At 41.2% G+C, this 22,687-nt stretch overlaps 1 protein-coding gene across 2 annotated transcripts; it reads right to left on the bottom strand.

Annotated features, from left to right (window-relative positions):
* Positions 1 to 1,741: 1,741 nt before the first annotated feature.
* LOC138979893 (glycoprotein-N-acetylgalactosamine 3-beta-galactosyltransferase 1-like) lies at positions 1,742 to 21,926 on the bottom strand. 2 transcript variants are annotated; one of them, XM_070352656.1, is made up of 6 exons: positions 21,795 to 21,926; positions 8,909 to 9,376; positions 7,743 to 8,020; positions 6,221 to 6,398; positions 4,695 to 4,906; positions 1,742 to 2,906 (listed from the first exon to the last, which is right to left on the bottom strand). In XM_070352656.1, the coding sequence occupies exons 1-6, from the start codon at positions 21,850 to 21,852 to the stop codon at positions 2,751 to 2,753; spliced, it is 1,350 nt and encodes a 449-aa protein (XP_070208757.1). In that variant the 5' UTR covers positions 21,853 to 21,926; the 3' UTR covers positions 1,742 to 2,750. The 2 variants fall into 2 exon arrangements, with proteins under 2 accessions (XP_070208757.1, XP_070208758.1); XM_070352657.1 differs by lacking the exon at positions 21,795 to 21,926 and adding an exon at positions 16,567 to 16,748.
* Positions 21,927 to 22,687: the final 761 nt, after the last annotated feature.

Genomic DNA, 22,687 nt, shown 5'->3' with positions numbered 1-22,687 from the left:
TGTAACTAACAGCATTACATACTTTCCCCGCGAGGTTGATTTTGATCAACACAACCTCTTGTGTGAATTAATTATTGCTGCTCAGGAGGACCTATGACTTTAATAAAAAAAATTCTCCTGCAAGCATAAAGAATGTTTATTGTGGACCTTTATTTTTTTTATTGTTTGCGTTGTATCAATTTATTTACGACGTGGAGAACAAGGGAGATATATAGCTGTGTATGTGCCAGTAACAGTGAATACAAATTCATTTACTTGTTCTTATGTATTTTTATTTATTTAAAGGACGTGGCATTCCCGATGAATTGAAAACACACAAACAGAACCCACTTGTGGCCCATGAGAATCTTCCGCATGCAGAAGAAGCTGCTGCTCTGTATCATCTGGAGACTGGTGGACAGCTTACTGCCCCTGCTCCATTTGCTGCACCACCATTTCCTTCCGAGGATCATCGGAAAAACAGTGAAGCTGCTTTTACACAGGCAGTGCCAGACTTAATGACACTGCTAGATTCAGCTGTCAACAGAGATTATGTACCACTGCAGACAGCTGTGAAGACTCTCATTGCAACAGTTCGACAGTACTCTGTCTAAAATGTAGGCCTATGCTATCACTCAGTACAATCTCTTTTGAACCAAGTACTTGCTTGTATTTGATGCGTGTACGGCTCCTATGATTTCATTGTTTTTCTTTGTGATGTAGAGGTGGTTTTTTTTTAAAGTTTGAAATTGTCATTAAAAGAAGAAAACACCACGACAAAATTGGGAATACAATAGCCCTTGGTAGGCGCTGCACTGTGGCTGCGCCGTGCTCTCCGCTGAGGAGAGTAATCCGCATATCACATTCGTGTAACCCGAAAATTATCAAAAAGGAAAATAAAAAAATCAAATATCAAAATCAAAGATGAAAAAAAAATCAAAACACCCCAAAAAATTCAAAGTCTTTCGGGCCACGCCCTTTTTCAGTGAAATTACTTCCACAGCTCGCTTCACAGCACAGCTCTTGACCCTATTTTTTTTTTAAAGAAAAAAGGTTGGAAAGAAATGAAGAACTGTGTGTATAACATGCAGCTTCAGTGGTAGCTGGTTGTGACTATCATGCTCTGCACAGACATGTTTGTTTTCAACATTTTTGTCGTCACATTGATTGTATGTACTGTGTCTGCAACTCAACGACCAGTGCATAGAACCGTCACCAACGGGATACTTGCTATGCAAGTTTCATGATTGATTGATAACTAGTTAAGAAACTAAGTTGGATTGTTCAGTTTCTACTACGTTATTGAAATACGTACACCATGTGCCGCCTATATTGTTGCATCTATTTTAATGTTATTTATGTCATCTCTGGTTTGCCTGTCTCTGCTGATGCCTGATGCTGACCATGTTATCTTGGTTGCCTGTCTAATGCTGACCATGTTATCTTGGTTGCCTGTCTAATGCTGACAATGTTATGTGATTTGTCTGCCTGATGCAGACCATGTTATCCGCTGTTTGTCTTGATGCCTGATGCTCACCATTTTGTCTCGTTTGCCAGTTTGATGGAGACCATGTTATCTGTGGTTTGTCTGATGCTAACCATGTTTTTTGTTTGCTTGCCTGATGTTCACCATATTTTGTTTTACAATTGTTTTGCGAGTGTATGCAAGAAATTGTAGAGTGCAAGAAAGAAATTGTGGAGAGGATGGATGAGAGAGGAGTAATTAAAAAAACATTCAAAACAAACATACACACAATTTGGTTTTGTGATTTTTATTGTGTTCTAGTTTGGCATAATTCCATCATCTTTCTGACTTTCCCTTTATTTATTTTATTGCAGTTTCTGTCATTCATGCACACATTCTACAAGCAGGATCTTTTTCAAAAACACAATGATATAGTAAAATGGCAATGTAACTGGGGCGGTATCTGCGTCGCAAGATTGTAACCCTCCGGTTATGTCCTAACCACGGGTTATGTGAAACTTGCCATGAACGGGATGAACCGGGGTTTTAATAAACCTGCGTCAAAGATATCGCACCACAAAACAAGCAAGAAAAAGTGCAGTTACATACAAATAAACAATTATTACATATAGCGTATACAGTAACTCTATACAAGTACTTGCAAGCACATGAGACACACATAGAACCACCAACACATGTCAGTAAGAGGATTAAACCTTTGTCCGTCTGTTGCACCATTCAATCTAAATGGGTGAGATTGTGCATCAGGGGAGATAATCAAACTGCATATGAGTCAAAACAACATGACACCAACCACAAACACAAATGACACCGAGCTTCGATTGGTTGGGAAATCGGGGAGCGTTCATTGCACAAGAAAACTATGAAAGATATTACATTATTGAGAAACGGAAGTTGATTGTTTTTCTATTATCGCTTTGAAAATCAAACATTGAAAAACGGAAGTAGACTGTTTTGCTGTTTACCGTTTTGAAGAATGAAAAACAAAATATTGAAAAACGGAAGTAGACGTTGTTTCGTTTTTTGATTTGTGAATTGAAAATCAAATATTGAAAAACGGAAGTGAACTGTTTTTCTGTTTACCGTATTGAAGATTGAAAAACGAAATATTGAAAATTGAGTCGTTTTTCATTTTTTGTTTTGTGAAACTGAAGATGAAAATTGAATTAACGGTGGGTACCGTCATTGATTCGCCGGTATCTTCAGAGCTTGGAGCAAAATGTTCACCAGGACGCTTAGGTCTATTTGCCGGGGTGTTTGTTTCCTATAGTCTTCGTGATGACTGTCATACTGTTGTAGAATTGCGGGGCCTGTTGAGTTGCTGAAACCCCCTCAAGATACCATAGGGCGTTAGATGATAGATGAGGAAGTCCATAACTTGCATCTGTGTCGGTGAGATGTAGTGGAAAGCGATGGAGTAGTCACTCATTTTGGCCATTCCCTGAAACACACAATGAACACGACTTATGGCAATTCACTGCATCCCTCAAATAACCTGCATAATCGCAACATTGTGAACGTTAAACATGTATGACAGTGTATTTTACAGTGTGACTATGTTTTGTGTGATGTTCATGTTTATATATTGTAAAAACAAAAAAAGAAGATTAAAAGAAAGAAAAATCTTACTCTAAAAGCGGTCGCTCCGTGTGTCTAATCTTACCCTAAAAGCGTTCGCTCTGTGTATCTAATCTTACCCTAAAAGCGGTCGCTCCGTGTATCTAATCTTACCCTAAAAGCGGTCGCTCCGTGTATCTCATCTTACCCTAAAAGCGGTCGCTCCGTGTATCTAATCCTAGCCTAAAAGGGGTCACTCCGTGTATCTAATCCTAGCCTAAAAGCGGTCGCTCCATGTATCTAATCTTAACCTAAAAGCGGTCGCTCCGTGTATCTAATCTTACCCTAAAAGCGGTCGCTCCGTGTATCTAATCTTACCCTAAAAGCGGTCACTCCGTGTATCTAATCTTACTCTAAAAGCGGTCGCTCCGTGTATCTAATCTTACCCTAAAAGCGGTCACTCCGTGTATCTAATCTTAGCCTAAATGCGGTCGCTCCGTGTATCTAATCTTACCCCAAAAGCGGTCGCTCCGTGTATCTAATCTTACCCTAAAAGCGGTCGCTCCGTGTATCTAATCTTACCCTAAAAGCGGTCGCTCCGTGTATCTAATCCTACCCTAAAAGTGGTCACTCCGTGTATCTAATCCTACCCTAAAAGCGGTCGCTCCATGTATCTAATCTTACCCTAAAAGCGGTCGCTCCATGTATCTAATCTTACCCTAAAAGCAGTCGCTCCGTGTATCTAATCTTACTCTAAAAGCGGTCGCTCCGTGTATCTAATCTTACCCTGAAAGTGGTGGCTCAGTGTATCTAATCTTAGCCTAAAAGTCGTCGCTCCGTGTATCTAATCTTACCCTAAAAGCGGTCGCTCCGTGTATCTAATTCGTCGCGATATAACCTTCGTGGTTGAAAACGACGTTAAACACCAAATAAAGAAAGAAAGTGTATCTAATCTTACCCTAAAAGCGGTCGCTCCGTGTATCTAATCTTACCCTAAAAGCGGTGGCTCCGTGTATCTAATCTTACCCTAAAAACGGTCGCTACGTGTATCTAATCTTACCCTAAAAGCGGTTGCTCTGTGTATCTAATCTTACCCTAAAAGCGGTCGCTCCGTGTATCTAATCTTACCCTAAAAGCGGTCGCTCCGTGTATCTAATCTTACCCTAAAAGCGGTCGCTCCGTGTATCTAATCTTACCCTAAAAGCGGTCGCTCCGTGTATCTAATCTTACCCTAAAAGTGATCGCTCCGTGTATCTAATCTTAGCATAAAAGCGGTCACTCCGTGTATCTAATCTTATTCTAAAAGCGGTCGCTCCGTGTATCTAATCTTACTCTAAAAGCGGTCTCTCCGTGTATCTAATCTTACTCTAAAAGCGGTCGCTCCGTGTATCTAATCTTACCCCAAAAGCGGTCGCTCCGTGTATCTAATCTTACCCTAAAAGCGGTCGCTCCGTGTATCTAATCTTACTGTAAAAACGATCTCTCCGTGTATCTAATCTTACTCTAAAAGCGGTCACTCCGTGTATCTAATCTTAGCATAAAAGCGGTCGCTCCGTGTATCTAATCTTACTCTAAAAGCGATCTCTCCGTGTATCTAATCTTACTCAAAAAGCAGTCACTTCGTGTTTCTAATCTTACCCTATAAGCGGTCGCTCCGTGTATCTAATCTTACCCTAAAAGCGGTCGCTCCGTTGGCGTCATAGGTGAGGTACCATTTAGGGTAATTGCCTAGGATGTGATGATCTGGGGCGAAACAGTGAAAGCGGGACCGACCCATCGCGTCAGTGCTGTTCGCGACTCGAACCCCAAGCCGCTCCATACACTGGCCCATAGCGTTGTCCTCCCCCTGCCCGTCCTGTCTGCACAGCTTGGCCACGTCTTGCCCTGTGGGGACAGTGCATTGTGAAAGTTAAACATGTATGACACCTATGCAAGTGGAGACTGGTGTCTGGGTGGCCGAGTGGTAACGCACTTGCGCTCGGAAGCGAGAGGTTGCGAGTTCGACTCTGGGTCAGGGCGTTAGCAATTTTCTCCCTCCTTTCCTAACCTAGGTGGTGGGTTCAAGTGCTAGTCTTTCGGATGAGACGAAAAACCGAGGTCCCTTCGTGTACACTACATTGGGGTGTGCACGTTAAAGATCCCACGATTGACAAAGGGTCTTTCCTGGCAAAATTGTATAGGCATAGATAAAAATGTCCACCAAAATACCCGTGTGACTTGGAATAATAGGCCGTGAAAAGTATGATATGCGCCGAAATGGCTGCGATCTGCTGGCCGATGTGAATGCGTGATGTATTGTGTAAAAAAAATTCCATCTCACACGGCATAAATAAATCCCTGCGCCTTGAATATGCGCGCGATATAAATTGCATAAAATAAAAATAAAAAAATAAAAAAATAAATCCCTGCGCTTAAAACTGTACCCACGGAATACGCGCGATATAAGCCTCATATTGATTGATTGATTGTCTACACAGCGTGGCCACGCCTTTACCTGTGTGGACAGAACATTGTGAACGTTAAACGTGAATAACACCAACCGGGGATTAAAACTATATGACACCTACACAGCTGAGGACAACACACTAGCAGTGTCATCTTCCTCCCCGTCCTGTCTACACAGCGTGTACACGTCTTTCTTTGTGGGGACAGTGCATTGTGAACGTTAAACGTGTATGACACCAACTGGGACTTAAAACTCCATAACACCTACACAACTGAGGACAACATAACGCTGGCAATTTCCTCTCACTCCCCGTTCTGCCTGCACTGCCTGGCCACGTCTGTCCCTGGGTTGATAAACCATGATTCAAGGGCACACCAAGTCAACACACACACATTGGGTTTGAGCGCCATCATGTTTTGTCTGAGCGTGACGTCAGTGAGCCCCCCCCCCCCCCCCCTCAGGGCAAAGATGGAGATATCAGAATTCCATGTCTGTTCATTTTATGTAACAGAAGAAAACAATAACAATAACAACACTTTCTTGTCCATTAAAACATTACATAAAATTAATATGGAACATTTTCTTTGACACACCCGTGTAAAGGATCATAACCTGAACTGTTGATAAGAAATATTAGGACGTTGACTGACAGGACAACAACACATAAAACAAAAAGGTTCACATAAATGAAAATAAAATGTTCTTAGTTTCTAGTAGAATTCCCGCGAGAAAAATGCCATTTGAAACCCTACCTTTTTCGCCCCATCTTCTGAGTGCCTCCTTGCTCAGGACGTAACCTGACCCCCCGCTGTAGAAACCTTGCTTGACGATCGTCTTGAACAGGTGTCCGAAATGGACGGGCTCGCTAGTGTTCTCCCCTGACAGGAAGTAGCGTAGGTTTTCCATGATGACGTAGGTGTTGTCGTCAGCCTGTCGAATGACGTCACAGAGGGTTTGTAAATAAAAGTATTCTGAGACTCTGACCCAAGATTTTACTGACCTTATCAAAACAAGGAAAATGGCCAAACAGTCATTTGTATTTTTGTTTTAAACATTGCAAAAACCAAATCACTGGTGATACAATTAAATCATCCATCCTATCTCTTCCCATCTCATCTCATCTCATCTCATCTCTCTCTCTCTCTCTCTCTCTCTCTCTCTCTCTCTCTCTCTCTCTCTCTCTCGTTTACGTTTACATTAATTTTATTCTCTGTATATGTTCCAAGGCCAGGTTGGAAGATTAGGCTACAACCCATCCCATCTCTCTCTCTCTCTCTCCCTCTCTCTCTCTCTCTCTCTCTCTCTCTCTCTCTCTCTCTCTCTCTCTCTCTCTCTCTCTAAAGAAGTTAAAGAATCTAAACTACCTGCCGCTAGTTAAACAGTTACAGTTTAATAAGACTGTAATGATGTGTAAAGTATATCATGGCGAAGTGCCCATCTATATTCAGGACCTATTTCACAGAGTCACCGAAAGGTACGGGTCTATCAATTTTCTACCACCAATACCCAGGATTGATTTGTTCAAAACTAGTCAAGTCTTCTCTGGCGCTAAGATCATTAACCTCACTAAAGAGTTTTAAACAAGCTCTGCATAATCATTTTATGTCTACCTAGATGGCTATACGTAGCTGTCAACAATTGGCAAAGCTTTATGAATTACACAAATATGTTCTTTATTATATGTTTTATGTGGAATTTATGTTGCGATTTTCCATCATCATCATCATCATCATCATCACTTGATCATCACCATCATCATCATCATCATCATCATCATCATCAACAACATCTTCATCATCATCATTTACACAATATAATCATTATTAGCTTTAGTGTAAACGTTGGTATCGTGTGAATTTTACCGTCGATCACTTTACATGTGTAACCTCAATTAACATGTTGCATGTTTCGCTTTCGATTTGTATGTTGCTTACTTTGTCATTTTGTTGTTTATGTTTATGTTTATGCTTGTTTGCTTACTTGTCGACTGTTTGCTGCTTCGTTTGTTTACTTTGTTTATTTGTCATGTTGCTTTACTTGTTTATCATTTATTAGACATTTGTATTAGAAGTAAGGACCGGTTGTAAGAAAAGGCGTCGCCTTAAACCTCTATCCTTGAAAAATAAACTTCCATCATCATCATCATCATCATCTCTCTCTCTCTCTCTCTCTCTCTCTCTCTCTCCCTCTCCCTCTCCCTCTCTCTCTCTCTCTCTCTCTCTCTCTCTCTCTCTCTCTCAACAACAAAACACACTCTCAAGATCTCGCACACACCTTCATGAACCAGTCGGCATCGTGGAAGTGGTTCTCATAGACGTATCTCCATGCTTTCTGACTCTTGGCTGTCAGATGCTGCCTTCCTTCGCTCACATTCACTGCTATGGTGGGAATGCTGCTATCGTTGATGGAACTGATGAATACTAATTTATTCACGCGCTGTCCCCACGTGTCTCGCACCACGCGGGCTTTTGATTGGTGGTTGTCGGGACACGTCATCACCCACACCAGCACGCGCACCTCCTTGGCCAATCGTCTGGCTTCAGTGTCGTTGTCTGTTTCACGAGCAACGAATTTCAAATTGCTATAGACTTCCCTTTTAGTGGGATTTGTTGGATATTTTCTACAATTCAAGTCCATAAACTAAAATTAAAACAAGTCGCGTGAAGCGATATAAAAATATTTAGTCAGTCTGTTTCAAACCAAAAGATAAACACCAAAACCCAGTGATCGCTGAGACTAGGCCTACATTTAGATAGTGTCGGATATACATACTCAACGACCGAGACGAGTCACGCTCGTCTCCGCGAAGCATGCAATCGTAGTACTTACTTTCTTTCATTCTGAGGACATGTTACGCGTAAACATGACATATTAATATATTTTTGAATTCAGGAGGACATGAGAAATACAATGCAATCATTTTCTAATCTGTAACCGAAACTTCGATTTTAATGAATACTTTAATGAGCAAACTAATTCACTATTTTTTAAGCTTCCTATCTGAAATGTAATCTCATAGTCCGGAATTTGTCAAAGATTGCTTGACCAAAATTGTAATCAATTTGGTTCAAAATGAGGGCGTGACAGTACCGCCTCAACTTTCACTTAAAGCCGGATATGACGTTAACAAAGACATTTATCGAGAACATGAAAAAAGAATCTGGGGGTATCACTTGGGAGAATTTGTTAATAAAGTTTTATGAAGATCGGACCTGTTGTTTTCTCTGAATCGCTCTATACAAGCGCACACACACGCTCACACACACACACACGCACGCACACACACACACACACACACACACACACATATATATATATATATATATATATAATTATATATATTATATATATATATACACACACACACAAACACATACACATACACACACATTTAGACGCACGTACTGCAGGCAATGCCCCATAGCCATCAGATACATTACCCTCGTGGGAAGGCATATCCCCATTTCCATAAGGCGCACCACCATTGTCATTTGGCGCACGACCGTTTTCATCAGGAACACCACCATTGTCATTTGGCGCACGACCGTTTTCATCAGGAACACCACCATTTTCATTTGGCGCACGACCGTTTTCATCAGAAACACCACCATTTTCATTTGGCGCACGACCGTTTTCATTTGGCGCACCACCATTTTGATGAGACACACCGCCAAGTTCATAAGCCGCGTTTCTGTGGCGTCCAGACGAACTACCATCGGTATAAGGCGCACTGTCCTTCTGAACGTCTTCTCGCGACGGAGGGTGAATCGGCACTGCATAGAGACTGCTGGACTGCTGGCTGTGTCCGTCTTGCCGGACAGTGAGTCGCAACATGGCACCAAGGTCAAGGACAACCGCTGCGGTCAGTCCAAGGATGACCCCTACAAAAAGTGAAAAGCCTCGTCTCCCTGTTGATTGAAAAAATCATGTATTATTTTACTATGTGATCTGTGTGCAGCATGGGATAAAAAGAGCACCCTTTAACTAGACCACAGAACAGAAATCAACAGTATGTGTGCAGCATGGGATAAGACAGAGCATCCTTCAACTAGGCCACAGAATAGAAGCCAACAGTCTATGTAAAGCGTGGGATGAGAAAGAGCACCCTTCAAATACAGGGTGACCCCCCAAAAATGCAACGCACAACATGTGTAATAACTTCTACATCTATTGACCGAATCCCTTCATAACTGGGAGAACATTAACTTCAGCCTATGCATGACCCTTCTACAAAATGGCAATGTTATAGAAAAAATGGTCTGACTTTAGTGCAATTTCAAAAAAGGTTGCCAAATTCGGGGATCGACTCAACAGTACGAGGTTTGAAATTAAGCGGTAGCCAGCAAAACTAACCAGATTTAAGCCCTCCAGATTGTTACCTTTGGGGTAATTCAAATGACATAGTATACCTTAATCAACATTAGATCATCAGTGACTTGAATACAGCAATTAAAGGCAGGATCAGGGTATTTCCCCATCCTGAACTCAGATCAAAATGAGTTCGGCTCATTCTCTCCCTGACCGGACGCTACAGTCCTACGCGAATCTATCAAAACAAAAATACAGAGTTATCTCCCATATGGTTTTCGCGAGCACTGATCTAAATTTGAGATCAGTGTTCGCGAGACGAAAATGATTGCAGATTGTCCGACTTCGACAGTGATCTCCGTTCTGTTCTTCCCAGTTTGAGTTATGATAAAGACATCGTTCTAAGGTCAAAACAAGTCGAAATTTTGGGACTGCTGCCGAAAGGAGACCGTAATAAAATTATATGGTTTCATCACTGTCAACTGGTTACAGAAAAAATCGTCTGCTCCAGTTAGCGCCGAAACCAAACGGTTGATTATCACGTGACACTTTTGCCATATTTAGAGTTGTTTGCACAGTAAATACAGCCGCGAAAAATAGCTCGCTTGAAACTGTCTTACATATCAATTCTTTTGTAATTTAAAAATTACAACTGAAACACCATGAAAAATCATTATCGACGATCGCGAATCTGCTTTTATTCCCCCCTCTGCTTCTTTACCACTGTAAACTTGTAGAGCTAGTTATTTTTCGATAAATACCCAGCAACCAAACAAATAACGAGCCAGCAACAGCCTGAATCCTCGATAGTGCAATGGGTTGAGAAGCTGTTCTGTTTCGGTATTACTTTTGCGACTGAAAAGTTCCGAACGCTCTATACGTACGAAGTATACATCTCTGGAGCAAACAAACATACCGCATTTAAATTAACAACTACAGGCCTGAACACATGAATCTCCATATAAAATCCATGAGTTCGGTTGTTTTCTGAATCTAGATCTGCCGTGCACAAACGTTCATCACAAGCAAATTCCCAAGGCAAGTAACTCATACTTTGTCTAGCGACAAGAGTAGTTCCACTTCTTTTCACTCAGTTTTTTCGACAACACTGACTGCAATCCGACGGTCAGTTTTCAACAATATTTCATTTTATAAACAGATCAAACGCAATCAATTGCAAACATTTAATCAACTTAAAGAATATGCAGCGGTTTCATACATTATTTTGCTCCAGAAAACTGAACTTCATACAGTTTTTAACGTTGGAACACGGGTGTAAAACTTCGTCTGCTAGTCACATTCGAGGAAAGAACATTTCCTGAGCGATACCAAAACATGAACAGAACACACACTGTCTGCCTTTACCGCCACGGCAGAATGACAACATAACTGTGGACTTGATTTTAGTTCAAAACATGAAAACTGACAAGAAGTGTTAACAGAATTGAATGATTTGCACGGAATTATACAACCGCGCATTAATCGATCGCCTGCGCAGGTAGACTGGTTGGGTGAATATGATTCGATCAAACTTTCGCACAAAAACTCCTCTTTTATTTGAATAACTGAAGAAAGGAGGAATAAAGAGGTTACATACCTCGTCTCAGTGATTATCAAAAATAATGGTCTCAGTTCGCGGTCATGAAAAAGCTCGCTGAAGCTCGCATTTTTCATGATCCGCAAACTTCGACCATTATTTTTGATAATCACTGAAACTCGGCATGTAACCTCTACATATCTGCCTTTACCGCCACAGCAGAATAACAGCATATCTGTGTACTTGATTTTAGTCCAAAACAGGGAAACTGACAAGAAGTGTTAACAGAATGGAATTATTTGCACGGAACTATACAACCGCGCATTAATCGATCGCCTGCGCAGGTTGACTGGTTGAGTGATTCGGATTCGATCAAACTTTCGCACAAAAACTCCTGTGTTCTTTGAATAACTGAAGAAAGGAGGAATAAAGAGGTTACACATCTCGTCTCAGTGATTATTAAAAATAATGGTCGAAGTTGGCGGATCATGAAAAATGCGAGCTTCAGCGAGCTTTTTCATGACCGCGAACTGAGACCATTATTTTTAATAATCACTGAGACGAGGCATGTAACCTTTACATATCAATTGAATAATACATTACAAAAAGCTCTAAATATGTAACAAAATCGGTTTCCTTGCCAGACAAGGAAACTCGTGGCATCCTGTCAGGGAGAGAATGAGCCGAACTCATTTTGACCTGAGGTCAGGATGAAACACCCCCCTTCAACCCCGAGATCATCGGTTAGCTGAATCAGGGACCTATATTTAGAATAGGTCTATGGCTGAATAAAGCATTATTCCCCCCTCTGCTTCTTTACCTCTGTAAACTTGTAGAGCTAGTTATTTTTCGATAAATACCCAGCAACCAAACAAATAACGAGCCAGCAACAGCCTGAATCCTCGATAGCGCAATGGGTTGAGAAGCTGTTCTGTGTCGGTACTACTTTTGTGACTGAAAAGTTCCGAACGCTCTAATGTACGAAGTATACATCTCTGGAGCAAAGAATACAAACATACCGCATTAAAATTAACAACTACAGGCTTGAACACATGAATCTCCATATAAAATCCATGAGTTCGGTTTTTTTTTTAAATCTAGATCTGCCGTGCACAAACGTTCAACACAAGCAAATTTCCAAGGCAAGTAACTCTCATACTTTGTCTAGCGACAAGAGTAGTTCCTCTTTCAATTTTCTTTTCACTCAGTTTCTTCGACAACAGATTGCAATCCGACGGTCAGTTTTCAACAATATTTCATTTCATAAACAGATCACACGCAACCAAATGCACACATCTCATCAATTTAAGGAACATAAAGCTGTTTCATACACTATTTTCCCCAGAAAACTGAACTTCATACTGTTTTTAACGTTGGAAGACGGGCGCAAAGGTTCGTCTGCTAGTCCCATTTGACGAAAGAACATTATCCTAAGCGATACCAAAACATGAACAGAACACACAATATCTGCCTTTACCGCCACAGCAGAGTAACAACATATCTGTGTGCTTGATTTTAGTCCAAAACAGGGAAACTGACAAGAAGTGTTAACAGAATGGAATGATTTGCACGGAACTATACAACCGCGCATTAATCGATCGCCTGCGCAGGTTGACTGGTTGAGTGAATATGATTCGATCAAACGTTCGCACAAAAACTCCTCTTTTCTTCGAATAACTGAAAAATGGAGGAATAAAGAGGTTACACACCTCGTCTCAGTGATTATTAAAAAAAATTGTCTCAGTTCGCGGTCATGAAAAAGCTCGCTGAAGCTCGCATTTTTCATGATCCGCAAACTTCGACCATTCTTTTTAATAATCACTGAGACTCGGCATGTAACCTCTACTTATTCCCCCCTCTGGTTCTTTACCTCTGTAAACTTGTAGAGCTAGTTATTTTTCGATAATGACCCAGCAACCAAACAAATAACGAGCCAGCAACAGCCTGAATCCTCGATAGTGCAATGGGTTGAGAAGCTGTTCTGTTTCGGTACTACTTTTGCGACTGAAAAGTTCCAAACGCTCTAATGTACGAAGTATACATTTCTGGAGCAAACAATACAAACATACCGCATTTAAATTAACAACTACAGGCCTGAACACATGAATCTCCATATAAAATCCATGAGTTCGGTTGTTTTCTGAATCTAGATCTGCCGTGCACAATCCGTTCATCACAAGCAAATTCCCAAGGCAAGTAACTCATACTCTAGCCGACAAGAGTAGTTCCCCTTCTTTTAACGCAGTTTCTTCGACAACACTGACTGCAATCCGACGGTCAGTTTTCAACAATATTTCATTTTATAAACAGATCACACGCAACCAAATGCACACATCTCATCAATTTAAACAACATAAAGCGGTTTCATACACTATTTTCCCCAGAAAACTGAACTTCATACAGTAATTAACGTTGGAACACGGGTGCAAAAGTTCGTCTGCAAGTCCCATTTGACGAAAGAACATTATCTTAAGCGATACTAAAACATAAACAGAACACACAATATCTGCCTTTACCGCCACAGCAGAATAACAGCTTATCTGTGTACTTGATTTTAGTCTAAAACAGGGAAACTGACAAGAAGTGTTAACAGAATAGAATGATTTGCACGGAACTATACAACCGCGCATTAATCGATCGCCTGCGCAGGTTGACTGGTTGAGTGATTCGGATTCGATCAAACTTTCGCACAAAAACTCCTGTTTTCTTTGAATAACTGAAGAAAGGGGGAATAAAGAGGTTACACACCTCGTCTCAGTGATTATTAAAAATAATGGTCTCAGTTCGCGGTCATGAAAAAGCTCGCTGAAGCTCGCATTTTTCATGATCCGCTAACTTCGACCATTATTTTTAATAATCACTGAGACTCGGCATGTAACCTCTACGTAATGGCTAGTTTAATGGCAAGGAAACCGATATTTTATTTACATATTTAGAGCTTTTTGTAATGTATTATTGATATATGATTCGCGATCGTCGATAATGATTTTTCATGGTGTTTTGTAATTTTTAAATTACAAAAGAATTGATATGTAAGACAGTTTCAAGCGAGCTATTTTTCGCGGCTGTATTTACTGTGCAAACAACTCTAAATATGGCAAAAGTGTCACGTGATAATCAACCGTTTGGTTTCGGCGTTCACTGGAGCAGACGATTTTTTCTGTTACCAGTTGACAGTGATGAAACCATATATTACGGTCTCCTTCCGGCAGCAGTCCCAAATTTTCGACTTGTTTTGACCTTAGAACGATGTCTTTATCATAACTGTGAAGAACAGAACGGAGATCACTGTCGAAGTCGGCCAATCTGCAATCATTTTCGTTTCGCGAACACTGATCTCAAATTTAGATTAGTGCTCGCGAAAACCATATGGGAGATAACTCTGTAGTTTTGTTTTGATAGATTCGCGTAGGGCTGTTAGCGTCCGGTCAGGGAAAGAATGAGCCGAACTCATTTTGACCTGAGTTCAGGATGGGGGGTGTTTGTGTATACTCAGACATTCTGAAAATTCAAATCGGGTAAGTATGGCTACCGCTCAATGACAAACCTCGTTCTGTTGAGTCGGTCGCCGAATTTGGATTGTTTGTTTTTTTAAATTGCACAAAAGTCAGACCATTTTGATTTTAGTCTAGACGGGCGCAGTGGTGTGGTGGTAAGACGTCGGCCTCCTAATCGGGAGGTCGTGAGTTCGAATCCCGGTCGCTGCCGCCTGGTGGGTTAAGAGTGGAGATTTTTCCGATCTCCCAGGTCAACTTATGTGCAGACCTGCTAGTGACTTAACCCTCTTCGTGTGTACACACAAGCACAAGACCAAATGCGCACAGAAAAGATCCTGTAATTCATGTCAGAGTTCGGTGGGTTATAGAAACACGAAAATACCCAGCGAGCATGCCTCCCCCGAAATCGGCGTATGCTGCCTGAATGGCGGGGTAAAAACGGTCATACACGTAAAAATTTGATTAATTGATATATATTGAACTTCATGCAGTTGTATGTCATTTGGGACTATTTTCAGTGTTAAGACTTTACAAACAAATACAGTATGCCTCTAGATCAAAAAACACATGGCCCACTCACCAACTGCATATGAACTCAACGTTTCTATTCAGGAAAACACATCAATCATGTTCTGTCTACTTCAATCAGAGGTAATTGATACATGCCCTGCGTGTTTCATCCTTGCATTTATTGATTTTCTTTGTTCGCATGCATTCCAATTTCTGCGTGCACATGTCATGAAAGGGATAATTACATGCCGGGTAAGAACGTGCTTCGAAGAGAATTTTAGTATACAGACTACATCACAACAGCCTAGCTATGTGACAAGTTCTTCTGTAAGATCCAGCTGTTACATAGATATCGCGCAATGCAGGCAGAGGGAAGGGGAGGGGCCGGGGGGTGTGCTTAATAATAATAATAATAATAATGATAATAATAATAATAATTGTCAGTAAGTACTGGTGTCACATGACTGATGTGAACCAGTTGATTGGCTAATGGCGATGCGCTAAAACTGTTAGCGCACTCTTGGAGTGCGCTAACTTTTCCACAGAGCGTATTCTTACGCCCTTTACCTAAGCAAGACTGTGCTCTCATCCTCAGAATTAATTACTGACATGTAGCTTATATTTTCCACAATACCAAATGACCATAAATTCCCTGCTTCTCAATTAAAGCAGAAGTGGGGTTTTTTTCTGACAGATTGCATGTGCCTGTGCCATAGTGCGGCTGCCACTGATCTAAAAATACAAGCCGCTGTGTTTCATCTAATTTTCGCCGACTTGCATAGATTCTTCTCATATGCCGTGTTAGTGGCATGTAGCTTATCATCCACATTACCAAGTGATGAGTTAGTATAAAATTCCCACCCGCTAGCAGAAAACACAAGTGTTATTCCGATAACGTACCAGCTAGACCAGTTTGGAAGACTGACTCGATCGACTCTGTCATACGTAGCCCTGACTACACTGAAATACGACTGCATCAGTTCATTAAATGAATGGTTTCCGAATTATTATTTCAAGGCAAGAACAATCGTAATCGAAAACGTGTAGGGTTCAGAACGTTCTTACCATATATAAGACTTATCGTTACCAGCCTGCCTCGTAAGTGCAGACTCAGTGCAGACTCAGTGCAGTGGTTTGATTGCCCTAGCAGACGACATAAACCCCGCTCAGCAAATTAACATGTTGGGCAAATGTGAACGAAAAAACGATGGGGATATAATACGTGTAGGGTTCAGAGCGTTCTTACCGTTCATATGTAGTACCAGACTCCCCGATGAGTGAAGATGCCACACGAGAAACATGCCACATTTATTTTGGAAATGTGCTTTCCGTCGACTGTGGCAAGGGGCAAAACTCTGCACAGTCAATCTGTCGAAGCTCGATGCAGGTTTCGAAACCAAGAGCACAGTCCTTTCTCCGAGTTTAAATGAGGTCTCTATGAAAGATCATCACTTTTTAGCTTAACGCTACACTGGAATTTACCAACAGAAATTAAAACAAGAGTTTGCGTGTGACGAAAGCACGACACACTTGAGACAGCCCACACAAAAGTAGATCCAGTGACACAAACCTGACCACACAGTTACGCCTCTCCAAATGCGCGTTGCAAAATGTGCATTTTGAATCTTCTTTTTTCTCTGGCGGTACTGACAATATCGTTATTGAAACAATCCCAGTGCACTAAGGGATTTATAGAGCAAATCTCGAAAATAATTATTGAACTCAGCGCTATGCGCTTCGTTCAATAATGAATTTTCTCGATTTGCTCTATAAATCCCTTAGTGCACTGGGATGTCTCAATAACTTAAATAATAATAATAATAATAATAATAATAATAATAATAATTGTCAGTAAGTACTGGTGTCACATGACTGATGTGAACCAGTTGATTGGCTAATGGCGATGCGCTAAAACTGTTAGCGCACTCTTGGAGTGCGCTAACTTTTCCACAGAGCGTATTCTTGCGCCCTTTGCCTAAGCAAGACTGTGCTCTCATCCTCAGAATTAATTAATGACATGTAGCTTATATTCTCCACAATACCAAATGACCATAAATTCCCTGCTTCTCAATTAAAGCAGAAGTGGGTTTTTTTTCTGACAGATTGCATGTGCCTGTGCCAGTGCGAGTGATCTAAAAAAAATAGAAGCCGCTGTGTTTCATCTAATTTTTGCCGACTTGCATAGATTCTTCTCATATGCCGTGTTAGTGGCATGTAGCTTATCATCCACATTACCAAATGATGAGTTGGTATACAATTCCCAGCGGCTAACAGAAAACACAAGTGTTATTCCGATAACGTACCAGCAAGACCAGTTTGGAAGACTGACTCGATCGACTCTGTAGCAGACAACACAGAAATACGACTACATCAGTTCAGTAAATGAATGGTTTCAGAATTATTATTTCAAAGCAAGAACAATCGTAATCGAAAACGTGTAAGGTTCAGAACGTTCTTACCATATATAAGATTTATTAGCAGCCTGCCTTATCTACAGACTCAGTGCAGACTGCAGTCGTTCCATTGCCCAGGTTGGCAGGTAGCCTAGCAGACGACATTAACCCCGCTCAGCAAATTAACATGTTGGGCAAATGTGAACGAAAAAACGATGGGGATATAATACGTGTAGGGTTCAGAGCATTCTTACCGTTCATATTTAGTATCAGACTCCCCGATGAGTGGAGATAGAACACGAGAAATATGCCACATTTGTTTTGAAAATGTGCGAACCGTCGAGTCCCGCTTTGAGTCAATTCAAGGGGAGTCACTCCGCATAGTCAATCCGTCGAAGCTCGACTGGAGGTTTCGAATCGCAAATAATGAAGAGCCTTTCTCCGAGTTCAAATGAGGTCTCTCTGAAAGATCATCACTGTTCAGATTAACGCTACACTGGAATTTACCAACAGAAATTAAAATGCGTGTGACGAAAGCACGACACACTTGAGACACCCCACACAAAAGTAGATCTTTACTGTGCACGACCTGACCACACAGTTATGCCTATTCAAATGCGCATTGCAAAATGTGCGTTTGGAATCTTCTTTTTTCTATGGCGGTACTGACAATATCGTTATTGAAACAATCCCAGTGCACTAAGGGATTTATAGAGCAAATCTCGAAAATAATTATTGAACTCAGCGCTATGCGCTTCGTTCAATAATGAATTTTCTCGATTTGCTCTATAAATCCCTTAGTGCACTGGGATGTCTCAATAACTTAAATAATAATAAATGAGCATTTATATAGCGCAACATCATAACTTTACAATTATGCTCTTTGCGCTTGACACATTTAAAATTAAAACACAGTTATACAAGCATTTACATCTACATTCATAGTCAGCAACGCTTAATTAAAAGCATACACCATCAAACATACATACAAAAGATTCTTCCACTAACTAAGTAATAAAAACATGAATAAAATAGGTAGTGAAAACAAGGAAATACCAGCTGAATACCCTTAATCAAACAGAACATGTTATCAACAATACTGAAAACAGCCCTAGATGTTTATATACATTATCACATTATCACTAAAACAACAAATACACTACATGTAGCCTACTGATGGACTGAGAAAACAAAATCAGGGGTTGTATTTTCTTGAAGAGGTGCGTTGTTTGAATGTTTGGGGTAACTGAGAGTGGCGGATGTGAAAGGGGAGAGAATTCCATTGTGTGGGTGCGCAGAAAGTAAAAGTGCGTTGTCCGTATGTTTTGGTTTTGGTGTGTGGAATGGTGAGGATGCGACAGTCAGAAGAGGCACGGAGTTGTCTTGCTGGAGAATAGACGGTGAGGAGTTCAGAGAAGTAAGCAGGTGACGAGCCAGAAAAGAAGTTAAAGCAGAGGGTGGACAGTTTGTAGTCAATACAGGCTTGAATAGGTAACCAGTGCAGTGTGTGAAGAAGTCGTGTTGCGTGATCTCGTTTTCGTGCTTTCAGATTGAGGCGTGCTGCTGAGTTTTGGACTTTTTGTAGTTTATGCAGGAGGTACAGAGGACAGCCAGAGAGAAGAGAGTTGCAGTAGTCAAGTTTAGAAAGAACAAAGGCACAGAAGAGTGTTAGTTGTTTGAGAGGAGAGTGTGTTGCGAATGGTGCTGATCTTACGAAGCTCAAAATAAGCTGCTCTACAGACTAAAAATATATGTTTGTTAAGGGTCATGTCAGATGAAAGGGTGAATCCAAGGTTTCTAGCTGATGGTGAGAAAAGAATGTCGGTGTTGCCTATTTGAACAGAAACAGGTTGGGGAGAGGGAAATGTAGTGTTCTTCTTTTTGCACAGTAAGACTTCAGTCTTATCATCATTCAGCTTAAGTTTGTTATCGACCATCCAAGATTTAACATCAGTGATGCATGTCTGAATGGTCTGGATGACGGAATGTGTCTCTGCAGGGGGACTGGGCTTATACAGCTGGGTGTCATCAGCAAAAGACTGATTTAAAACAGAATGGTTTTGAATCAGTGTGGAGAGGGGCTTAGTGTACATGATGAAAAGGATGGGACCGAGTACTGAACCTTGAGGAACGCCGAAAGAAAGTGGGGCTGGAGCAGACATCTGGCCATCGACAAGCACAGCCTGAGTCCTGCCAATGAGATAGGACTCAAGCCATGCTGGCGGTGGACCGGAGATGACGTACAGAGTCTGAAGTCTATGGAGAAGCGTGACATGGTCAATCGTGTCGAACGCTGCAGAAAACTCAAGTAGGGTAAGCACTGACACATCACCACCATCCAGAGCAGACAGAATGTCACTGATTACTTTAAGTAGAGCTGTTTCAGTACAGTGAGAAGGGCGATAAGCGGACTGAGAGTGCGAGATCAAATCATGGGTGTTCAAATATGACAATAGCTGCTTCAAAACTACCTTTTCAAAAACTTTGGACAATAATGATAAATTAGATACAGGACGATAGTTCTTCAAAATATTGACATCAAGACTAGGTTTTTTGAGAAGTGGTTTGACAAGTGCAGTTTTGAACAATGATGGAAAAACACCAGATAACAGACTATCATTGACAATTTAAGCCTGGATCTTTAGTGGTACAACTTTAGTCCTTGAAAACAAAGATCGTGTGCATCAAACAACTCTTCAAAACAAATCAAAGATTAACCTGCTACATTTTGAATTTCTCCAACTTTCAAATCAAAACTGAGAATCCATGGATTGTCTGAGGAAATCGAAATTTCACCGTTGGACAGTCAAGGTAAAAATAGTTATGTGGCCTGTGTCCTGAGTACAGGTTTCAGTTTTAAGCCAGCCATTTTTTTAAAGTGATAACGAAAGCCCTTGTGGGAAATAGATCTAAAAACGTGTGACAACTTTGAGTAAATCTACTGACTGAAATCGGGGCAAACGTTTATAACCAAACGAGCACTTATCAACACTTAGACATTACAAATAAGAGAGAAGGTGCTTTAGTAGGAGAAGCTTAACATTCTTGATCCAAAAACATCGTCATTGCCGCTGGCGGCACTAGGTCCAGGATATCCTAGTTCAAGCTGTCAAATGCTTATTTTTTGCTGTCAAAAACTCCTCCGAACTCACAGTGATAAGAAAATAGACATGATTCATTTGACTCTCCTCCCTAATTGATAGTTCTGCTACACTTTTGACGAATACAGATTCATAAATTCAGCTCTCATACAAATTTTGTTTAGCCGAGACCAGCTGTGCTGCAGCAGGTCACTCAGAATTGTATTAATTGTGGAAAAACTGTGTATCAACACGCTGAAATGCAGGCGTTAGATCGACGCTACATGAAGTGACTGAGGCAGAATGCGGATATGTGCCGAATGAGAGCAGATGCAATGTAGTGACCATGTGTGTACGGATATCTTATCCGTACTTGGTCAGATAGAGCCATATGAATGGGTACGGATATATTCGTACCTGGGAGACAATGAGTTAATTCCTGAATTGATGATCTCTCAGAGTGTGAAGCGCAGAAGAATAGAGGGTTCTTCTTTGCTCCTGGTCTCATTTTGGGGGTCGCTTAATTTTAACCATGTTTTCCTTAATTTTGTTTACGTTTTCACATGCGATGAGTAAAAGTCAACTACAATTGCATCCAAGAAACATTGAAAAAACAGTGTTTCGTTTAGTTTTTATTGGTAAATGAAACTCGCGTGTCACGCAAATATGTCGACCAAAAACGGTAATGGTCATACCCTTGTTAATTGTACAGGAAGCTACATTATAGCAGAATTTATCTTAAACTGAAACTAGTTGATTTGAGTTTTACCTTTGTGTTAAATAAGATGTATGCGGGACATAAAAAGCTCTCCTTTTCATTAATTACGCAGTGGATTGCTTTCAACTTTTGAACCAGAAAGCTAAAAGTATTACTAGGCCTATATTTATTTTGCTCAGTTTATGAAGAACCTTTCTCAGTAATTTTGCTAAGGTGCCCCATCCCCTTTAAATTCTCTTGATCGATCCAAAGCGTAGACAAAAGGGATGTAGCCTAAACTTACCTTTTGTAGGGCAGGTGATTTCGACAATTTTCCTTGAACGCGGAATATGGCTACCCATCTTGTGCGTGAAAAAATGGCAGCGAGACCAAAACACACACACGCTCGCCAAGCATGAAACATGAAATGGAGAGCAAATGCGAACAAATGGACTGTATATAGCAGATCAAAGGCAGCAAGTTCGGGCATAACAGATCAGACAAACACTCAGAAAAAAAGAACATCAGAGAGAGAGAGAGAGAGGGGGAGGGAGAGAGAGAGAGAGAGAGAGAGAGAGGTGGGGGGAGGGAGGGAGGGAGGGAGGGAGGGAGGGAGAGAGAGAGGGAGGGAGAGAGACAGACATACAGAGACAGAGACGGAGACAGAGGTTGGGGTGGGTGGGTGTTGTAGTGAAGAGGAGGGGTGTTCACACGCATACACTAAAACAACACACACACAAACACACACCCACACATACACACACACACACGCACACACACAGAACACACACACACACATTAACACAGACATACATACACACACACACACACACACACGCGCACACACACACACACACACACACGCACGCACGCACACGCACACCACTACCGCCACCACCACCTCTGGTGAATTGCACCAACGTGCAACGCGCACGTTGTCCACAAAAGATACGATCAATTAATAATCTCTTACCATGTTCAACTTTTGAATGCCAGAAGTGGAAGATCATGGTCGCAATTGAACCCTACGCAGGCACATGAACATCGTAGACAGTTTGGCGTTAGGAAACTAAACACACACACACACACACACACACACACACACACACACACACACACACACACACGCACACACACACGCACGCACGCACGCACTCACTCACTCACGCACGCACGCACAGACACACACACATACAT

This window comes from Littorina saxatilis, linkage group LG11, assembly GCF_037325665.1.
Source record: "Littorina saxatilis isolate snail1 linkage group LG11, US_GU_Lsax_2.0, whole genome shotgun sequence".
Taxonomy (NCBI): Eukaryota; Metazoa; Mollusca; class Gastropoda; order Littorinimorpha; family Littorinidae; genus Littorina; species Littorina saxatilis.
This window is presented reverse-complemented; position numbering and strand designations above follow the sequence as displayed.

Excerpts from the sequence above, each read along its gene's own strand:
- LOC138979893 (XM_070352656.1), bottom strand. The coding sequence starts at position 21,852 with ATGGGTAGCCATATTCCGCGTTCAAGGAAAATTGTCGAAATCACCTGC. Across the intron at positions 8,021-8,908 it reads GGATATGCCTTCCCACGAGG|ACAACGACACTGAAGCCAGA; the intron begins GTAATGTATCTG and ends CTCGTGAAACAG. Across the intron at positions 4,907-6,220 it reads CAGAAGATGGGGCGAAAAAG|GGCAAGACGTGGCCAAGCTG; the intron begins GTAGGGTTTCAA and ends CTGTCCCCACAG.